This window comes from Haliotis rubra, unplaced genomic scaffold, assembly GCF_003918875.1.
Source record: "Haliotis rubra isolate DU_JTF1 unplaced genomic scaffold, ASM391887v1 Scf403, whole genome shotgun sequence".
Classification (NCBI taxonomy): domain Eukaryota; kingdom Metazoa; phylum Mollusca; class Gastropoda; order Lepetellida; family Haliotidae; genus Haliotis; species Haliotis rubra.
This window is the reverse complement of record NW_025767084.1, coordinates 908,234-929,437: the sequence shown is the minus strand read 5'-3', so window position 1 is coordinate 929,437 and position 21,204 is coordinate 908,234. Positions and strand designations below refer to the sequence as shown.

Here is a 21,204-nt window from a genome sequence, read left to right as displayed (position 1 = left end):
ACTCGTAAGATCCAGGTTAGAACCTAACTAGAAGAAATAAAGACCAATGTCTCACTATCACAATATTACACACAAAAGCCAGTGTCTCATCAGAACAAATGAACACCAACGTCTAAACCGAAGAAATGAAGACCAATGTCTCACCTTCAAAACAATACACAAAGACCAATATCTCACCAGAACAAGTGAAGACCAATGTCACACCTTCAAAATAATACACAAAGACCAACGTCTCACCTTCAACATAATAGGCAAAGACCAATGTCTCACCAGAACAAATGAAGACCAATGTCTCACCTTCAAAATAATACGCAAAGACCAATGTCTCACCAGAACAAATGAAGACCAATGTCTCACCTTCAAAATAATACGCAAAGACCAATGTCTCACCAGAACAAATGAAGACCAATGTCACACCTTCAAAATAATACACAAAGACCAATCTCTCACCAGAACAAATGAAGACCAATGTCTCACCTTCAAAATAATACACATAGACCAATGTATCACCAGAACAAGTGAAGACCAATGTCCCACCAGAACAAATGAAGACCAATGTCTCACCTTCAAAATAATACACAAAGACCAATGTCTCACCAGAACAAATGAATACCATGTCAAACCTTCAAAATAATACGCAAAGACTAATGTCTCACCAGAACAAATGAAGACCACTGTCTCACCAGAACAAATGAAGACCAATGTCACACCTTCAAAATAATACACAAAGACCAATGTCTCACCAGAACAATTGAAGACCAATGTCTCACCTTCAAAATAATACACAAAGACCAATGTCTCACCAGAACAAATGAAGTCCAATGTCTCAACAGAACAAATGAAGACCAATGTCTCACCAGAACAATTGAAGACCAATGTCTCACCTTCAAAATAATACACAAAGACCAATGTCTCACCAGAATAAATGAAGTCCAATGTCACACCTTCAAAATAATACACAAAGACCAATGTCTCACCTGAACAAATGAAGAAGACCAATGTCTCACCAGAACAATTGAAGACCAATGTCTCACCTTCAAAATAATACACAAAGACCAATGTCTCACCAGAACAAATGAAGTCCAATGTCTCACCAGAACAAATGAAGACCAATGTCTCACCAGAACAATTGAAGACCAATGTCTCACCTTCAAAATAATACACAAAGACCAATGTCTCACCAGAACAAATGAAGACCAATGTCTCACCAGAACAAATGAAGACCAATGTCTCACCAGAACAATGAAGACCAATCAAGAACAATTGAAGACTAATGTCACACCTTCAAAATAATACACAAAGACCAACGTCTCACCAGAACAAATGAAGACCAATGTCTCACCAGAACAAATGAAGGCCAATGTCACACCTTCAAAATAATACACAAAGACTAATGTCTCACCAGAACAAATGAAGACCACTGTCTCACCAGAACAAATGAAGACCAATGTCACACCTTCAAAATTATACAAAAAGGCCAATGTATCACCAGAACAAGTGAAGACCAATGTCTCACCAGAACAAATGAAGACCAATGACTCACCTTCAAATTAATTCACAAAGACCAATGTCTCACCAGAACAAATGAATACCAATGTCAAACCTTCAAAATAATACGCAAAGACCAATGTCTCACCGTCACAGTAACATACACAAAGACCAATGTGTCATCACCCAAACAACAAATTAACCCAACCTTGCCCCACTATCAAAACGATCAGTCAAAACAAGGTTACAGTTAAATAGCGTCACCATCATCAAAGCAAGACTCGCTGAAAATATATATTAAAATATCTATATAAATATGAAATAATCGATGTTCTTTAACTTATTTCGAGTAGTATAAATACAAAAATAACCTCTGAATACACAATGCCATTTAGAAAGATGTCTTTGTAACATATGTTTTATTTGGGATTACATTTTCAGTTTTACCTGATGATGGGGCCAGAACAAGCCCTGAAACGTTGTACTCGAGAATAAAAAGAAGATGTAACCCAGAAAAAATCTCTATGTTCATACATTTTCTTAGTAAAGTACAGATTCTCGTACTTTTGTCTGCTGGCGATTAGGTGCCTGACTCTCAGTGTGAGGGTCCGAGTCCCTGATGGGACTGAACTCAACAACAGCACTAGAATCTGTACTTTACTGAGAAAGTGTAATCCAAACTATAAGATATGTTACATAAAAAAACTTCACACAATGACATTCGCATACGATTAGAAAAAGATCATGAATTAATTCTTTGTATTTTATAAAAAAATGACTACCCCGACTGATTGTATTTGCAACCCAATAAATACAAAATTAGAGAACGAAATCAAACTCTATTAGCCTTAAGCACTATCTTAAACACTATCTTAAACACTATCCGTTGTTAACTGTGAAATTATTTGCCCGAACTAAGCCAAAGTCTGTAACGAAAAGAGAAAAGCCCCAACCATGTCTAACCTCCTCTCGTATGATGCCACTCCCTACTGTCACGGAGCATTAAGCTCAATGATAAGTCTATAGGATGGATGTATGTGACGTTGAAAGTGTTCTACCTCCACTAAATGCGGCCATAAACTACCGCACTAAACCAATACGCCAACCCCGTCTTGATCCATAACTCTAATATAACAAGGTTAACCTTTGCCCCTTGACGATCACCAGGGCGTTTTACTACTGAAGCCTTTAATCTCCCCAACTTTTATTAAGATAAGCAGTTCTCGTGAGCGTTCTCGATTTATCAATTACGGATACTTTCATCGCCGACGCGTGGTTTAACCAGCACTCGGTCGTTTTGAAAACCCAACCGAAAATAGACGCTGATATGTAGTTTGCGTAAAACGTGGTTTATTCGATTAGAAAACCTTGTACCGTCCACCTCCACTGTCTGATCCGACAATTTTCTAATCCAATTTCAAAAAGATAAAATCAGGAATCATGCCATTCAATGTCCCCATGCTTCGGTAGCGGAACAGTTTACGCAGGTATCGGGGTGCCAGTGTCGCCGTCTCCCAACATTTACCATTCCCTACACGCAACAGACCATTCCTTCATTCAGACAACGTTGAGTTTTGTTTATGCTTTGGTACGCTTGGTTTAGTGGAGATTGGATATCAAAGAAAACGGGTTGGTTGTTGGTTTGCATTTACCAAACACATATCCCTCCTTCCCTGGATGAACTCACAGATACCAGATAGTGTGAAAGCACGAACTGCGTGTCCGCCAAATAAGCTTTCGTATTGCTAATACCTTTCTAGTCTCTTGCCGGACGCTATACTCCCTTCTACATGTTCCCCAATCTCCCCCTTCCCTTCTATCCACGCCTGATCACCGATACCGAGTTAGGCCTCATTAGAGTAGTGTTCCCTTTGATCTTAGCCGCTCTTATCTCTTTGGTCGTGGAAGAGCTCGGCCCTTGCTTACCATTGGAAGATTTTTTCAAAGGCGGGAGTTCCCTTCTATCTCTTGTACTTCCAGTTTGATCAAGCCTTTGATTTGCGAATCAAGTGATCTTATTTACGCTTAACCTTATCTTGCTTGAGACCCTATTGGATACGTTTGTACAGTTTTGACTACGAAGATGACAAAAACGTATAAGGTACCATGTGTAACCATTTATCTGAAAGAGCTTTTTTTCCTCTTTCATATGAATACCCACTCATGTGGTGTTGCTGTATGACTCTTGGATTTGCGAATTGGGTAGACATTTGTGTAAAGAGTGATTTTCTCTCGTTTATATGAATACCCATACGTATAGGCTTTCTTTAGCCTGATAACAGACGAGCCGTGTTGTTATGTCATATTTATTGCTCTTTTCTCTTTTTCAGGCTTTGTAACATTATGGAGTTCCACCATCTTCTTTCATGGATGTGCGTGGTGATTGTGAACGCGGGCCCTGCCGACAGAGGAAGGAACGATATCACTTTAAATACTGAAAAACTTAACGAACTCGGCAGCCAGGGACAGTTGTTGTTACGTCACATAGCGATTACAACCCACAGCTGCGGCATAAAGGAACAACCGAAATTCAGAAGGAAGCTGCTCCGCCACAGCTCCGTCACATGCAACGACGGCAGCCCAGCCGGGTGAGTAGACCGGGTTATTAGCCTTGAGTGACTCTTCTATCAATGAGGTATAAAAGTTGTTAAATTGTTACCAAAGAAACCATGTAAACAAATAGTTCCTTCATGAAAGCGTCTCGTCTCGCCCCAACAACCATTAAACTAAGTAGCGTGGCAAACCTAAGCGATAGTTATGTTTCTCCTGCTGTGAAAATTCCTGCAATTACTACGCCAGACCTAAGGGCCCCTAATCAGGATCGCAAGGTTAAAAAACGATACTGTTGCCCTACGACTAGCTACCTGTTATTGTTGCACATCACCGGCCCGACATGAAAGGCGTACTTGAAATTCCGCATTCGACAGCTATTACTTCATGGAAGAAATGATTCTACGGATAATGCTCGTCACATGAAACCTGCTTTCAGGTTGTGAGGATAATGAATGGGCACCTCAGATTGTTGTCGTTTTGTATTTATTTGTTCCTTCTCGCGATGTACGTGATTACCGCTTACGTTACAAGTGGCTGTAATTATAATAGAATGAATAGTGGGAGTGTTGTGGTAGTTAGTGATATTGGAAACTAGATTATGATGAACGGATACAATGAACTGATTTTTTGTCCCGAACCCTTGCAGAAAGTTAAAACAGAAAGTTATAACGAACTGAGGTTGTAACGAACTTTCTAAGTGGCCCTTGTGGGCGGATCCGGGGGTGGGGGTGTTTCAGAGGGTTCGACCCCTTTCAAAATTCCTGGATCCGCCCATGACCCCCATTGAGTCCGTTAAAACTGTAGTGAGTGAGTTTAGTTTTACGCCGCACTCAGCAATATTCCAGCTACATGGCGGCGTTATAAATGTACTTTACTGCAGTGGCATAGCATTAGCAGAGTGAGTTTTGAACACCGCTTTGAGCAACTTTAAGGTTATAACAGTGTGCGAAATTTACGCTGGCCTTGTGGTCCCTGGCTAGTAAAAATTCATCAGGAACACTAAACGATAAGTTTGCAGTGGTCCTGATGGCCAGTGAATTTTGTATTGATAGTTAAGTAAATCTACGAATGTTATTTTGGACCAGTGAAGTACAGACAGGACCACTAATTATTGTCCACTCACTGGTTCTGTGGTTTAGTGGGAAATTTTGACAGGTTTCTTTCCGTGTTACATCACAGCGTCTCATGTGATGGGAAAGCCTTCATTCATGTACATAGGTGGCGTCTACCAGTTTGTTTGAATGAATGAGTGAGTGACTATGGTTTTACGCTGCTTTTAGCAATATTCCAGCAATATCACGGGGGACACCACAAATGGGCTACACACATTGCAACAATGTGGGGAATCGAACCCGGGTCTTCGGCGTGACGAGGGAATGCTTTAACAACTAGGCTACCCCACCGCCCCTCCACTTTGAAACCTTTGATGACAAAAGAAAACGACCAAGGCGAATGTGGGATTCGAACCATATTTAAATATATGCCTTCAAGAGTGGAAAAGAAACAGAACAAATCTCATTTAGCCATAATAACGACGACATAATACCTATATTATTAAAGTATAGTTGTATCAATAGTAGCGCTAGTAGTGTTGGAATGTGGGTAGTAATGGTGAGGTGAGGTGATGTGACATTGGGTTTAACGTCGTGCTTGAGAATATTTCGCTCATATGACGACGTGCATGCGTGTGTATGTGTATGTGAGGCTGCTTGTACTAGCCCAGACTTAAGCTGGTTTTATAGTGCTAGCTCACTGAGATACCATGCCGCAGTGAAGCAGGAATACCCCACTCAGACTCATTATACTGACTCCGAGCCGACCAGTCCTTGTTGTACCCGTTAATACCGAGCGCCAGGCAGGGACCAACAAGTACCATATTTTAACGTCTTTTGGTATGACGCGGTCGGGGATTGAACCCACGACCTTCCACTCTCCGGGCGGACGCTCTAACCACTGCACCACGGAGGCGGTCGGTCGGTAGTAATGGAAGACGTAGTAACAGTGTGTATGTAGAACATAGTTACACTCTTTGTAGTATTTACGGTAGTAGCTGCATTAGTATGGGGTACCAGTAATGGTAACGGTGTAATGACACATGTTAGTAGTGGACGACGTCGTAACGGTACAGTGGTGGAAGTAGTTGTAGTAGAAGCATCAGTAGTAGTGAGTGAGTTTAGTTTTACGCCGCACTCAGCAATATTCCAGCTATATGGCGGCGGTCTGTAAATAATCGGGTCTGGACCCAGTGATCAACAGCATGAGCATCGATCTACACAATTGGCATACGATGGCAGTCCCGTTACGACAAGCATGGGTTACTGAAGATCAATTCGAACCCGGATCTTCACGGGATCAGTGGTAGTAGCAGGGGTAGTAGTAGTAGTAGTAGTAGTAGTAGTAGTAGTAGTAGTAGTACTAGACGCAGTAGAAGCAGTGATAGTTTGTAGTAACGTTACAATCAGTAGTATTTCAGCTATATCACGACAAGAGGGTTTGGACCAGACAATCCAGTTATTGACAAAATGAGCATAGATCTATGCGACTTGCATACGATTGCACCAGCAACAACATTAGCAGCAGCAGCAACAACAGTAGTAGTAGTAGTAGTAGTAGTAGTAGTAGTAGTAGTAGTAGTAGTAGTAGTAGAAGTAAACGATTAACGCCGCATCCAATATTCCAGCTATATGCCAGCGGTATGTAAATAGTAGTAGTAGTAGTAGTAGTAGTAGTAGTAGTAGTAGTAGTAGAAGTAAACGATTAACGCCGCATCCAATATTCCAGCTATATGCCAGCGGTATGTAAATAATCGAGTCTGGACCAGAGAATCCGGTGATCATTAAATTCAGTGTCTGTTTTAGCAGTTACTCAGGAGTGTTCAGTTCACAGACTGGACATTTACAACTATACCAACACGTGGTACTGAGTAAAAACATAAGGTGACCTAATGCCCGACACAACACCTTACATCGCTTATTCTGAAAGATGAAAAGACATACTATTTTCCAGTCTACTATTTGCAGATTAACATTTCATCAAGTAATTGTTTTACAACATTCAAAACAATTTGTGCCACAAAGTCAACCCTTACTGCACAATCAACCCACCGAGCACTTCAATAGTCCTACAAAGTTTTGATTCAACACACATGAGATTAGCCGGGTCTGATAGCGGGAGTGTTTCGAAAACACCGTGCCGAAAGTCAAATCTGTGTCGAACAATTGTGTCGGAAAATGTTTCTGCCGTGGGACCCAGCCCCTAATTCCTTCCAGGCGGAGTCCAGGCTTGAGCTAGTCTTTCATTCTTCTTTTATTCTGTGAAACAAGATGGAGGGCATTAGCGTTGGAAATCCAAACTATACGATTAATTTCTTTCTCTTTTGTAACAAAGCATATCCTGCGGTTCTTTGATAACTTAAAATGATAACAGACCCCTTTGATACTGGGCGAGTGATAACAATGTATATCTTTGATATAAGTCATTTCAAAGGGTCGTGGATTTGTTTGATATCGTGGAGACCTTATGTGATGTCATGCATGATGGGGCGCTTTGTTGGGGAGACATTTCGACGGCGCTGATATCATTATACACAGGCCCAACGCACTGGCCATACTTCCAATAGTACAGTAGCTACTGATCACATTCATCAAGGATATCTAAAAGTTCATCGCTCAGATATCATTGCGTGATATCGTTACAATAAGTGAGCGACCATTTTATTTTCATAAACATGGGCTTGGGATTTAGGGTTCAAGATGAACAATTATATCATGGTAATCGAGGTGTATCCTTTCAACTGATTGTATTTAATATGTCAAAGAATTTATCCAAAGAACGAATATTTGAATAAGATATTCATCTCTCAGAGGAAAGAAAAACATGTTTTCGCAACTTAAAGAAAGAATTTATTTTATAAATCAGCGTATTACCTGTAGACTGTTATTGAGTAGTCACAGTGGTCGTAGTTGGCTAAGTCATCGTATGGCGAGGATGTTGCTTGTTACAATGTCCACAACATTCATTTCTCCATTAGAAGGGGGTCGTTTCGTTTGGCTGAATATTGCTGACTTCGACGTTGAACAGTATTCATTCATTTCTCAAAGTGGCTTTTTCTTGAAAAGAGGAATCAGTTAAGTGAGTGAGTGAGTTTAGTTTTACGCCGCACTCAGCAATATTCCAGCTATATGGCGGCGATCTGTAAATAATTGAGTCTGGACCAGACAATCCAGTGATCAACAGCATGAGCATCGATCTGCGCAATTAGGAACCGATTGCATGTGTCAACCAAGCCAACGAGCCTGACCACCCGATCCCGTTGGTCGCCTCTTACGACAAGCATGGGTTACTGAAGGTTCATTCTAACCCGGACCTTCACGGGTCGGAATCCGTTATGGGTCTCCATGATATGTCCTTACGTTTATATTCTGGATTTCCTGGAAATAACATTCTGTTGAATGAGAAGCATCTTCTGAAAATGTCAATGGTATGAGAAGAATAAAGAACAACCTCTTGTACGAATTTTGAACTGAAATTTGGATCCAACTTGAAAATATTCGCGTGATTGAGTCTGGTTTTTACGCCGCTTTTAGCAATATTCCAGCAACATCACGTCGGGGGACACCAGAAATGGACTTCACATATTGTACCCATGTGGGAAATCGTGTTTTCAGCGTCTGAAGTGTATTAAACTTCAAAACGTTTGGAAAGATGTAAAGTATAGGTTTTATGTATCTTTGTCTTAGATGGCTATTAACTTTAAAATATTTGTTTTCATATCATTTTAGTTTCGGACCGACATGTTTTACATTCGCGAGGAATTTTAATATGTCGACTATATTCAGTCTCTAAGTTGTGTTAACTGAGCCAAATTACCGAATGTGAATCATTTATAATGAATAATGGTTCAACCACGGTTGCGGGTCCGGTGCCAATGCAGATAAACATAAATCTCATAGAGTCACTTTACTGCGCATTAGCGCTGGGACATCGCGCGCTCCGTGTCTGAATGATGCGTCTGTAGCAGGCCATGACTGTGTTATCTTGCTGTGGCTGTTTTTCAAAGACTTGAAAATAACCGTGCAGTTTTTGAACGTTGCATTAATGATGGACCTGTATCCCTGGCGGAACCACGAAGGCTGCCACATTCATCTTTCTTAATGTGCATGTCAACATGGCGAGCCCATAGCAGGGGCAACACGGTGTAGGGGGAAAGATCAAACCCGTTATTATCTGTCAGGTTGCCTGATGGTTAACCCTTTGTGTACTGAAGGAACCCTGGTGGTTGATGGTTAACCCTTTGTGTACTGGAGGAACCCTGGTGGTTGATGGTTAACCCTTTGTGTACTGAAGGAACCCTGGTGGTTGATGGTTAACCCTTTTTGTACTGAAGGAACCCTGGTGGTTGATGGTTAACCCTTTGTGTACTGAAGGAACCCTGGTCTTGATGGTTAACCCTTTGTACTGAAGGAACCCTGGTGGTTGATGGTTAACCCTTTGTGTACTGAAGGAACCCTGGTGGTTGATGGTTAACCCTTTGTGTACTGAAGGAACCCTGGTGGTTGATGGTTAACCCTTTGTGTACTGAAGGAACCCTGGTGGTTGATGGTTAACCCTTTGTGTACTGAAGGAACCCTGGTGCTTGATGGTTAACCCTTTGTGTACTGAAGGAACCCTGGTGGTTTGATGGTTAACCCTTTGTGTACTGAAGGAACCCTGGTGGTTGATGGTTAACCCTTTGTGTACTGAAGGAACCCTGGTGCTTGATGGTTAACCCTTTGTGTACTGAAGGAACCCTGGTGCTTGATGGTTAACCCTTTGTGTACTGAAGGAACCCTGGTGGTTGATGGTTAACCCTTTGTGTACAGAAGGAATGACTGATGGTTAACCCTTCCCTTTGTGTGCTGAAGGAACCCTGGTGGTTGATGGTAAACCCTTTGTGTACAGAAGGAATGACTGATGGTTAACCCTTCCCTTTGTGTGCTGAAGGAACCCTGGTGGCTCATGGTAAACCCTTTGTGATGCTTGAAGGTTAACCCTGGTGGATGATGGTTAACCCCGTGTGCAATGAAGAATCCATCTTGCTTGGTGGTTAACCCTTTGTGTTCCGAGGAAGTTGTTGCTTCACGGTTAACACTTTGTTCCCTTTCACTGAAGGAGCAATGTTACTTGATGGTTAACCCTTTCTGCTCTCACGGAAAAATGTTACCTGGGGTTGATCATTTGTTCTCAGGTTCTGTAACATGGTGGTTAAAGATGGTTTCACCACATGGGTCATCTTGGTTGCTCCAGAGCCCATGGTATATACACCGCAAGCCTTTTCTCGTTAGGTAGCCTTCCTTGAAGTGACAAATGAACCGCCCTCCTCGAGGCTTAACGTTTACCATCTAAAGGAACTGACCACATCCGTGGTGTAGTGGTTAGAGCGTTCGCCCGTAGAGCGGAAGGTCGTGGGTTGGATCCCCGACCGCGTCATACCAAAAGACGTGTAAATATGGTACTTGTTGGTCCTGCCTGGCGCTCGGCATTACTGGGTACAACAAAGACTGGTCGGCTCGGAGTCAGTATAATGTGTCTGAGTGGGGTATTCATGCTTCACTGCGGCATGGTATCTCAGTGGGCTAGCACTATAAAACCAGCTTAAGTCTGGGCTAGTACAAGCAGCCGCACATACACATACACACGCGTGCACGTCGTCATATGAGCGAAATATTCTCAAGTACGACCTAAAACCCAATTTCACCTCACCTCTAAAGGAACGGTGTTTTATGACGAGTAACTTCCAAACGATCCTTGTCTCCTGGCTGTTGACACTTTATGTTCCAATGAAACGCTCATGCTTGACCGTTAACCATGTAAGTGATAAAAATAAACCTGCGAGACTTGTCAGTTAACCATTTACCTGCCAAAGGAACTCAGTTGCTTGGCAGTTAACCATTCAAGTGCCACACCATGTTGCTTGGTTACGTTTCCCTTATCTTGCGCAGGTGCATGTATTTTGGGAATGGAGTTGGGTGAGTGATCACTAAATTTCGGATTACAAGTTAGCATACTAGTTGAAACATGAAAGAAATTTTTTTTTAATTTGTGTTTCGTAGGAGTGGAGTTGTGCTGAGACTGTCTCTTTATGACCTAAGGAGTGGGTGATATGTATATGGACTTTCTCCTGTATCCCATCAGGCCAAATGTCATCGATGATCTGTGTGGGAGATGTCGCAATGTTAAGCAGAATCTGTATATCGTTTTGAAATAACTTCTCGTTTTATAAAGTTAAAACGAAAGTATTAGGGGACGTTGATGCACGCTCGGTATATTATGTCTCGGGGCGATACCACTTTCACAACAATTATCTCCCCTATTGTCAACAAGAATCGATGACGTCATACACGCGGCGCCAGACTTCGAAGACCATCTACACTCAATCTCGTGTCGCGTTCAAAGCACACTATAATAGCTGCAGGAAGGACTGTCTATCGTCGTTTGCCTGTTAGTCTGTTAAGAGTTGAAAGAAATGAAAGCTGGATATGAGAACCACCAAGTGGCGCTACTTGAGAGCCAGTTATGTTCGAGCTCCTATATGTCACCTTACATAGGCCCTCCGCAAGTCACGAACTTCAAAAGGTCCTGATGGTTTGTTCCGAATGATGGAGTGGAGTGACTATCGATTAAATCCGATTGGGGTTAGGCTTTGACCAAAGCGGCTATTACAATGGGATAGAGGCTCTTATCCTCAAGAGAGGACAGAGAAGGCAAAGTGTGCCTCCTTCTATCGTGATTCACTTCATCAAAGATCTATGCTGAATGGGATCAAACGGCTGCGTGTTTTGGCTTGAAGTCTTTTAGGACTTAAGTGGTTAGGGATAGTTTAGTTTCAGTGCTATTTTCGAGAGAACTGACGATCTAGTAACATCACAATATGACCATATATCGGAATCGGATGGCGATATGCCCATTACTGTTGTTTTGGTGTAACAAGATTTGATGTTGGTGAATAGTGTTTTGATGTTTATAGTGTTTTGATGGTTCAGGGCCCGATCATAAGGTTATCATTTACTTCATCACTGTGACAAAAACAAAACATTATTGACATCAGTATCAAACCGTCTCAGTATTGAATAAAAGGACATCACTCTATCCACATTTTCAAGGGCCGGTGGAGTAGCCTAGTCGTAAAAGCGTTCGCTCGTCACGAAAACCCGGGTTCGATTCCCCACATGGGTACAATGTGTGAAGCCCATTTCTTGTGTCCCCAGCCGTCATATTGCTGGAATATTGCTAAAAAGCGGCGTAAAACTAAACTCACTCAGCCACTCATCCTTCAATCTCGCTCAAATCAAACAATCAGTTGAGGGCAAATTATGAGAGATAAATACGATAATACTGTGTAATGGAGAGTATCGTGGTGTGTTTTCATCTAGTTTGGCTGTAAGCTATTTTTCAGTTAAATCAAACATTAAGCTGAGGTCGATTTTCTTGAGATCGTTTATACTCTCAATTGAAACGCTTATTTCACTCACTGCAAATGATCATAAACATCAACTAACCGATGCCCACCACGACCCCTGCAAACCCCAGCCTGGGGGTCAAGAACTGGGCGGCCTTCTTTCATGTCCGTTGATAACGTGTTGGTCCAAAAATGTGTTTACCGATATTTACATTGGGTTTGTTCACAGCATGTGCGTATAGAGATCTGCCGCCATCGTTTGCTCAGAGCTTCCGATAAACTAACTCGGATCTGTTTGATTGGCATTTAGAAGTTGGTGACTTAACATAAACAATCTTACTTTCTAACTAACTCGGAGTAAGTCAAGGCTCGCGCGGGTGGTTTAGACCCTCACTGTTAGGTTTGGAGTGGAATAACCACCTCAGACAATTTGTATGGGTGGTTTTGAAAGTTTCTAAACATTATATGATACTTTTTGGAAAAAAAGTCTCTGGTAGAAAACGTATTTAGTGTATGTGTCAACTGACAATTGTGGCTGTCAAATGAGTTTTTTGTTTTGTCTCCTGGATACACAATGTAACACCTCCAGTAAGATGACAATCCTATCGAATAGTGGTTTGTGGTGTCCCCAGTTCGATGATTAATCGATTGATTGTTGTTTTACCCCGCAGTGAGAAATATTTCAGCTGTCATGACAACGTGTAAATAAATATTCGAGCCTACACAGAACGAACAATGTTTCGTGTGTTGTTGAAGCGTATGGTGAGGTGGGGTACAGTAGGGTGTAATGTCGCGTTTAACTTTATTTCCCTTCATATAGCAACGTGTTTGTGTATGTCCGTGGGCATGTGCATGTGCATGTGCGTGTTTTAACTAGTTAGATCGTATGCCGGAATTATATACACCTCAACAGTTTGGGCTTAACAGATGGGCTTAACACATTGTTCCCATGTTGGGAGTCGAACCCGGGCATTCAGAATGAACCTTCAGTAACCCATGCTTGTCGTAAAAGGCGACTAACGGGATCGGGTGGTCAGGCTCGCTGACTTTGTTGACACATGTCATCGGCTCCCAATTGCGCAGATCGATGATCATGCTGTTGATACCTGGATTGTCTGGTCCCGATCCGATTATTTACAGACCGCCGCCATAAAGCTGGAATATTGCTGAGTGCGGCGTAGAACTAAACTCACTCACTTCAGCATGACAACGCTTTAGCTACAGGCTACCTCACCTCCCGGACTCAAAACGAAGGTATGGCAGAGTGTGTGTAAGGATAAGTATGGCATGATCTAACTTAGTTTAATGCACCTGATTATCGAGGATGCAAAAAATTCACAGACAAACGTTTCTGAAAAGATAAAAAGACATTCTTGTCCACTCTGGACAAATCGTTTAACGACAGGTGAGAACTCAATCTCACTCCTCGATTTTCTTAAACTCCGGAAATTATCCCAAAAGAAAATTGCTCCGGACAAAAAGTTTTCCTCCTTTTCTGAAGAAACTTATTAAATTAACAGATCAAAGCATGGAATTTTGTTTCTTTATTGACGCCAATACTGTTTGTGACTCAAAAGTCGGTTAAAAAGTTTCGTGGGTTAAACAATTAGGTAACAAACAATTTGTCTCGGACGCAAATGCAAGCCCCCTGAAAATAATATGGTTGGTTCCTGAAGCTCTTTGTTAAACTAGAAAGACACATTCTAGGGGCACAACTAAAGGCATTTTTTCCCACAAAGGATATTTTGTTATGTGGCTGGCGAGTAGGATACGGTCTAAACTATATACTCACCAGCGATATGCTCATATAGTGGAAATGCCTTGCAAGGCGGTTTGCGGCTTTCATGGTTCTTTGAACGCTATCCGATCCTATATTCAAAGGGATGTCTGGAGTATCAACCTTTTGAGGTATGGGAAAAAAGCAATATTGTCTTTGCTGTGAAACCCTTTTGATGCTGTGATCGGCCTCTCTCTTCTCACATCTATGTGATATCATTTGCTGTTACAATTTGACTAAATACAATTTTACACGTCTCAAAGGGTTCAAGGGGATAGCCATCTAAGACTGTATACACATGGCTCGTAATCAGTTTCTCACAGTACAAACTAGAACTGTTTCATTTTGTAATCGGGACGGTATTACATTGACTGGGTATGTCGGTCTTTTTATAAGGCATAGGTTACTCTTTGAATGGGCATTTTGTCATTTGGCGCCAAGTGCTTGGAGATTTATATTGATCGCATGGCTGTGAAATTCATAAAATACTGAAGTTAATAGTGTGTACTTTGCCTGGTGTTATGCCGGCAATAAGGTGCGGTACTTCTAGAATGGCTCTCCTGATGTCGCGGCCAATGGCGAGTGAGTATTGTTATACGCCGCGTTTAGCAATATTCCAGCAATATAACAGCGAGGGACACCAGCAATGGGCTTCACACATTGCTCCAATGTGGAAATCTAACCCAGGTCTTCGGCGTAGCTTAGTTCATGTATCGTATCCTATGGCATGGTTCGGTGTTCATAACATCAATCACTGGATCGTATAGTCCAGGGTCGATTATTTACAGGCAACTAGCATATGGCTTGGATATGTAGTGCGGCGTAAGGGGCGGTGGGGTAGCCTAATGGTTAAAGCGTCCGCTCTTCACGCTGTAGACCCGGGTTCGGTCCCCCACATGGGTACAATGTGTGAAGCCCATTCCTGGTGTCCCCCCGCCCTGATATTGCTGAAATAATGCTAAAAGCGGCGTAAAACTCACTCACTCACTCACTAGTGTGGGGTAAAATACATTTAATCTAATGGTCCGCCCGGAGAGCGGAAGGTCGCGGGTTCGATCCCCGGCCGCGTCATCCCAAAAGACGTTAAAATATGGTACTTGGTCGTCCCTGCCAGGCGCTCGGCATTAGTGGGTACAACAAGGACTGGTCGGCTCGGAGTCAGTATAATGTGTCTGAGTTGGGTCTTCATGCTTCACTGCGGCATGGTATCTCAGTGGGCTAGCACTATAAAACCAGCTTAAGTCTGGGCTAGTACAAGCAGCCGCACATGCACATACACACGCATGCACGTCGTCATATGAGCGAAATATTCTCAAGCTCGACGTTAAAACCCAATTTCACCTCACCTCACCACCTTTGATCTAATGAGGATTGTAGCACACGTGAACTCTGAGACGCGACTGTAACCCATTTCGCGACGCTCGTAATTGACTGGTTAGACTAAACCTGACGTTCTCAACGCGGAAGTACATCCGTCTCTGTCGTGATGACGTCATATCCCCCAGATGATGAATCGCCACTTAAAACTGGCATATTCCAGATCGTAATAGTAGTCCATTAAAGTAAATCATACTAAACAATTATGTTTACTTCAATACTAGAAGGCGTTGAACGAAAACGTCAAAGGTCAACCTTTCCGTCTGGGCTTGACAACCAATATATTTACCGTTATTCGCAGAAGCAGCTAGTACCGTTTGCCCGGTCCTGTATTGGGTTTGGCAAAGCAAGGTACACACTCCAAGACCTCCCTTATTTCCACGTGTAAAAGGAACGGTGTAAGACCCCCGTGATTCCAAACGTAAGAGGAACAGTTTATTAATACAGAGCTATCGTGTGTGTAGTTAATTAGCGTAACAACATCGCTTATTTACAGACAGTTATGCACGCAAGCTACTCTTCCACGCTCCCAGGCTGCTGGATCCCAGAACCTATCAAGCCGATTACATTTCAATCCTGGCTCGATTAGACTAAATAAAAGGACTGGGAAACAATGCGCGTGTTAGCATTGGAAGTTTATATCCACAGTAGCTAAAGGTGTACGGTGTCGACAGACAGCGCAAGGTGGGGGATCTCGCTGTCTGTTCGTGCGCAGGCGCGTCTACCAGGAACAGTGGGAATCTACAAAAGACGAAATGGTGAGCCGGAGGCGGGATGCGGAATCTTGTGATCAAAGGAAAGTACAAAGGGGCCGCTCGACTCTTGATTGCTTGTTTATACGTGTTGCACGTGAGATAGAATTATTCCGCATTAAGTTTTCTTTCTCTTCGCTCCCGGACAAATGTTTGTTAGATTTGACAAGTGGCGTGTACTGAGACGAGAGTGTGAATCATTTCATTTTTTTCTTTGTTATTCATAATAAACAAATGTTGTAGTCTGTAGAGTGATTTTTTAGGGATTTTGGCGTTTTTGTCATTGATTTTGAGTCTAAAGAGTCGTCATCGACATCATCATCATCATCGTCATCATCATCATCATCATTCCTGTTCACTCCTCCGCCGCTTCATCACTCATCAAAACTATTGCCTAATTAGAGTCGGTAAGTCCGAGTGGCTCCTTAGATGCCGTCGCTTGTTGTGCAGAATAGCGCCCCTTAGTCGTGTAAGGATCCGCTGGTCGTGAATCATAGTCAGTATTATACTCTTTCGCGTTAGTGATAAACGGGTAGAACCTGCTTCAGTTACAGCTCTCCCTTTGCATTATTACCACACTCGTCGTATAAAAGAAAATTGAAAGATTCGTAAAATCCGTGTCGCTCAACCAGCAGCGAAGGTGTGGCGAATGACAGCACTCACCTTATTAAACCCGGGTTAGGATTGGCCTTCAGCATGTCACATGTCATCGTAACCCTCGAATATCAGTATGCCATGCATGTGAGAGGCGACTAACAGGATCGGGTGGTTCACACATGTCATCGTATCCCAGTTGCGTACAACGATGCTCATGCTGTTGATCACTTGATTTTCTGGTATAGACTCGATTACAAACCGCCGCCATATAGCTGGAAAATTGCTGAGTGCGGCGTAAAACTAAACTCGCTCACATGTCATCGTAATGCTGCTGCTTCAATCGATGCTCATACTATAAATCACTAGATTGTCTGGTCCGGACTCCGTTATCACAGACCTCCCATACTGCTGAGTGCGGCGTAAAACAAAACTCACCCAAATCGGCAACAGACCTTCACCTTTGAGGAAGCTGAACTTTGACATGTGTGTTTTGCGGTGTTAAATTAAGCGTTAATATTTCAGTCCTCATAATGTATATCGGACATGTTTGAATATCAATGGTGACAGCAGTTTGCTACGGTTTTGTTAAGATTTCCAATTGCTGACTACATATATAGGTGAACTACAGTGTTGGGTGACTCCATTACCATTATGAACTACTAGTACTCTGTACTACTAAACCATGCCTCACTACTTAGAATCGCCCTTCAGTACTTAAAACACCACTCTTGACTACTTTAAACGCCTCTCTGGACCACTTAAAATCCCCTTTTCACTACTTAGAATTCCGATTCATTACTTCAAACATTTATGACTGTTCCGGTTTCGTTTTGACCCGTTTAGGTTAGAGGTGGGTGGTCACTATTGCATGATTGTACTGGACGCTTCAACTGTCACCCAGACGCCAATCAGTTACTACTCAGATAGCACTGGACGTCGGTCAGTGACCACCCACTATCACTGGTCACCTTGGCAACACTGGACTTCAGCCAGTGACCGCCCACTATTATTGATCATCTTGAACATCTCGACAACACTGTGATCGCCCACTATCATTGATCATCTTGACAACACTGGACTTCAGCAAGTGATCGCCCACTATTATTGATCATCTTGACAACACTGGACTTCAGCCAGTGACCGCCCACTATCATTGATCATCTTGACAACACTGGACTTCAGCCAGTGACCGCCCACTATCATTGGTCACCTTTACAACACTGGACTTCAGCCAGTGACCGCCCACTATCATTGGTCACCTTTACAATACTGGACTCCAGCCAGTGATCGCCCACTATCATTGATCATCTTGACAACACTGGACTTCAGCAAGTGATCGCCCACTATCATTGATCATCTTGACAACACTGGACTTCAGCCAGTGACCGCCCACTATCATTGGTCACCTTTACAACACTGGACTTCAGCCAGTGACCGCCCACTATTATTGGTCACCTTGACAACACTGGACTTCAGCCAGTGACCACCCACTATCACTGGTCACCTTGGCAACACTGGACTTCAGCCAGTGACCGCCCACTATTATTGATCATCTTGACAACACTGGAATTCAGCCAGTGACCGCCCACTATCACTGGTCACCTTTACAACACTGGACTTCAGCCAGTGACCGCCCACTATTATTGGTCACCTTGACAACACTGGACTTCAGCCAGTGACCACCCACTATCACTGGTCACCTTGGCAACACTGGACTTCAGCCAGTGACCGCCCACTATTATTGATCATCTTGACAACACTGGACTTCAGCCAGTGACCGCCCACTATCATTGATCATCTTGACAACACAGGACTTCAGCCAGTGACCGCCCACTATCATTGATCATCTTGACAACACTGGACTTCATCATCTTGACAACACTGGAATTCAGCCAGTGACCGCCCACTATCATTGATCATCTTGACAACACTGGACTTCAGCCAGTGACCGCCCACTATCATTGGTCACCTTTACAATACTGGACGTCGGTCAGTGACCGCCCACTATTATTGGTCACCTTAACAATACTGGACGTCGGTCAGTGACCGCCCACTATTATTGGTTACCTTGACAGCACTGGACATCCGCCAGATAGCACAGGACGCCGATCAGACGCCACTCAGCCTCACAGGTCAATTTGACAACTGTGGCCAAGCACACTCCCTGGTTACTTTGACAACACTAGACGCCGATCAGTGCCCACGACCAGTGAACTAAACTTGGCTTCAACCAACATCGGCGTACATTTAGGTTTTGAACTAATCTTGGCTTAAAGCAAAATTGAGGTTTTCAACTAAACTTTGGTTTAAATAACATTGAGGTTTTGAATTGAGGGTGTGACCTATCGTGTCTAGAAACATTGAACAAATGTGTGTCGAAAAATATGAGGTTAGAACATCGGTCCATCAATACGGAGGTTGAGAACTGAACATAGGTCCGATAACATTTGTGTTTGTTTGTTGTTTAACGTCACACAGCAGTATTCCAGGTCCATGACTGCAGTCTGAGATTAATCAATGTGGACCAGACAGTCGGGTGATTCACTCCATGAGCATCGATCACAACATGATTTACGAACAAGACAAAAACATTGAGGTCACTTGGAGCATTACAACAATGGGGATTTGGGAGCATTACAATATTGAGATCACTTGGAGCATTACAGCATTGAGGTCATTTGGAGCATTACAAATGAGATCACTTGGGGCATTACAATATTGAGGCCTCTTGGAGTATTACAGCATTGAGGTCACTTGGAACATTATAACAATGAGGTCACTTGAAGCATTACAACACTGATTGTGTCAATAACTAGCTAGTCCATGACTAGCCATGTATCAACTACTAACACACTATCTATCGTAAATCACCCTACCAGAAGCACCCTAGTCTCACAAGACGCCTTTATTTCCGTCTATTCCACAACAAATAAAATAAATCATCGTCTTAGTCATGATACAAAAAAAAACAATTTTGTCTCGACATTTTTTGGCAAACTGTAACCTTCATGTTACACCTTGAAATTATTTTCCAACCTGCACCCTACACTTGGCTTGGCACGGCACCGTGGACGACGAGATCAAAGGAAGCGCGCCGCCTCCGTCTATCCGAAGACAGAGGGGGAACGAAGTGGCTGATAAAAAGAGAGAACTTTGATGTCGAACACAGCACTTAATGTCGATTGTCTTCGGGCATGCTATATCGTTCTCAGTCAGGTGGCTTCGTAATTAAACTGTTTATAATGAGAATTTTCTGTTGGAGTGCTGGTCGTCATATTGAAGAAACGTGGTAACTCGAAGGCTGTTTAATTTTGATTTCTTGGTGGAAACACCAGGCTTGTGTGGAGGCTGGATGGACCATCTTCAAAGCGATGCCAAAGGCATACATCCTCGCTTGTCAAAACACTGCTCCCATTAACATAAACTACACACGCCAAATAATAACTTAAAAGACCTCTGGTGCACCAGCGTTTTGAAGCAGCAGGCGGGTTCACGATGTGTGTAGTTACCGTTATTTGATTTGTTTACTTCCATTGAACTTCTTGGTAAAAAGAAACTGAAAAAATAACTCTAGACATATGAGGCGAAGAATGTGAGTTTTGCTGGAAACCTTTGAAGCGCCCCTGGCGGTGAACCAACGACCAACAGGTGTCGCTGCTCTTTGACTCTCAGCGCCACCTGGCGGGTCTCAACGTATGCTTATAGCCATTAGTACCTGGTTTGAAATTACACAATCACGCCATATAAATTGGATAATAAATGGGTTTATAATCATCACATTAATAACAAGTGGTGTTCTGTTCCAGGTATTACATCCGGAAGTCACATGGAAGCTCAAAGTGGATCGTATTTTTAGAAGGTGAGTTGTTTGCGACGGAGGCAAATTAAGACAGCGCACTTTTCTGGAGAATGTTATTTTGGACTAAATAACCTTGTTTCATACATATATACATGTATACAGTGCATGTTTATATAGACAGAAACATCAAAGTAACTCTGATGTTGAAACAGGTCATTATATGCATCTAAAATGCGTCTAAAATTAAAAACAAAAACAATTAATTTGTTTTTCTCTCTTATCAATTACGTGCGGACCATGCAAGCATTTATGGACATATTGTTATTTACAGACATATGATTTAGGGGATTGGGTGACCAGGCTCGCTGACTTGGTTGACACATGTCAGCTTGTCCAAATTGCGTAGATTGGTGCTCATTCTGTT

General features: G+C 42.7%; 1 protein-coding gene across 1 annotated transcript in view; it reads left to right on the top strand.

Moving 5' to 3' along the window:
- The first annotated feature begins 3,824 nt into the window (after positions 1 to 3,824).
- Positions 3,825 to 21,204, top strand: part of LOC124287658 (palmitoleoyl-protein carboxylesterase notum1-like) — a 42,150-nt gene continuing 24,770 nt past the window's right edge. Inside the window, exons 1-2 of the mRNA XM_046724163.1 lie at positions 3,825 to 4,076; positions 20,788 to 20,840. Coding sequence (XP_046580119.1) covers positions 3,832 to 4,076; positions 20,788 to 20,840 — 298 coding nt within the window. The 5' untranslated portion in view covers positions 3,825 to 3,831. The remainder of the gene's footprint in view (positions 4,077 to 20,787; positions 20,841 to 21,204) is intronic.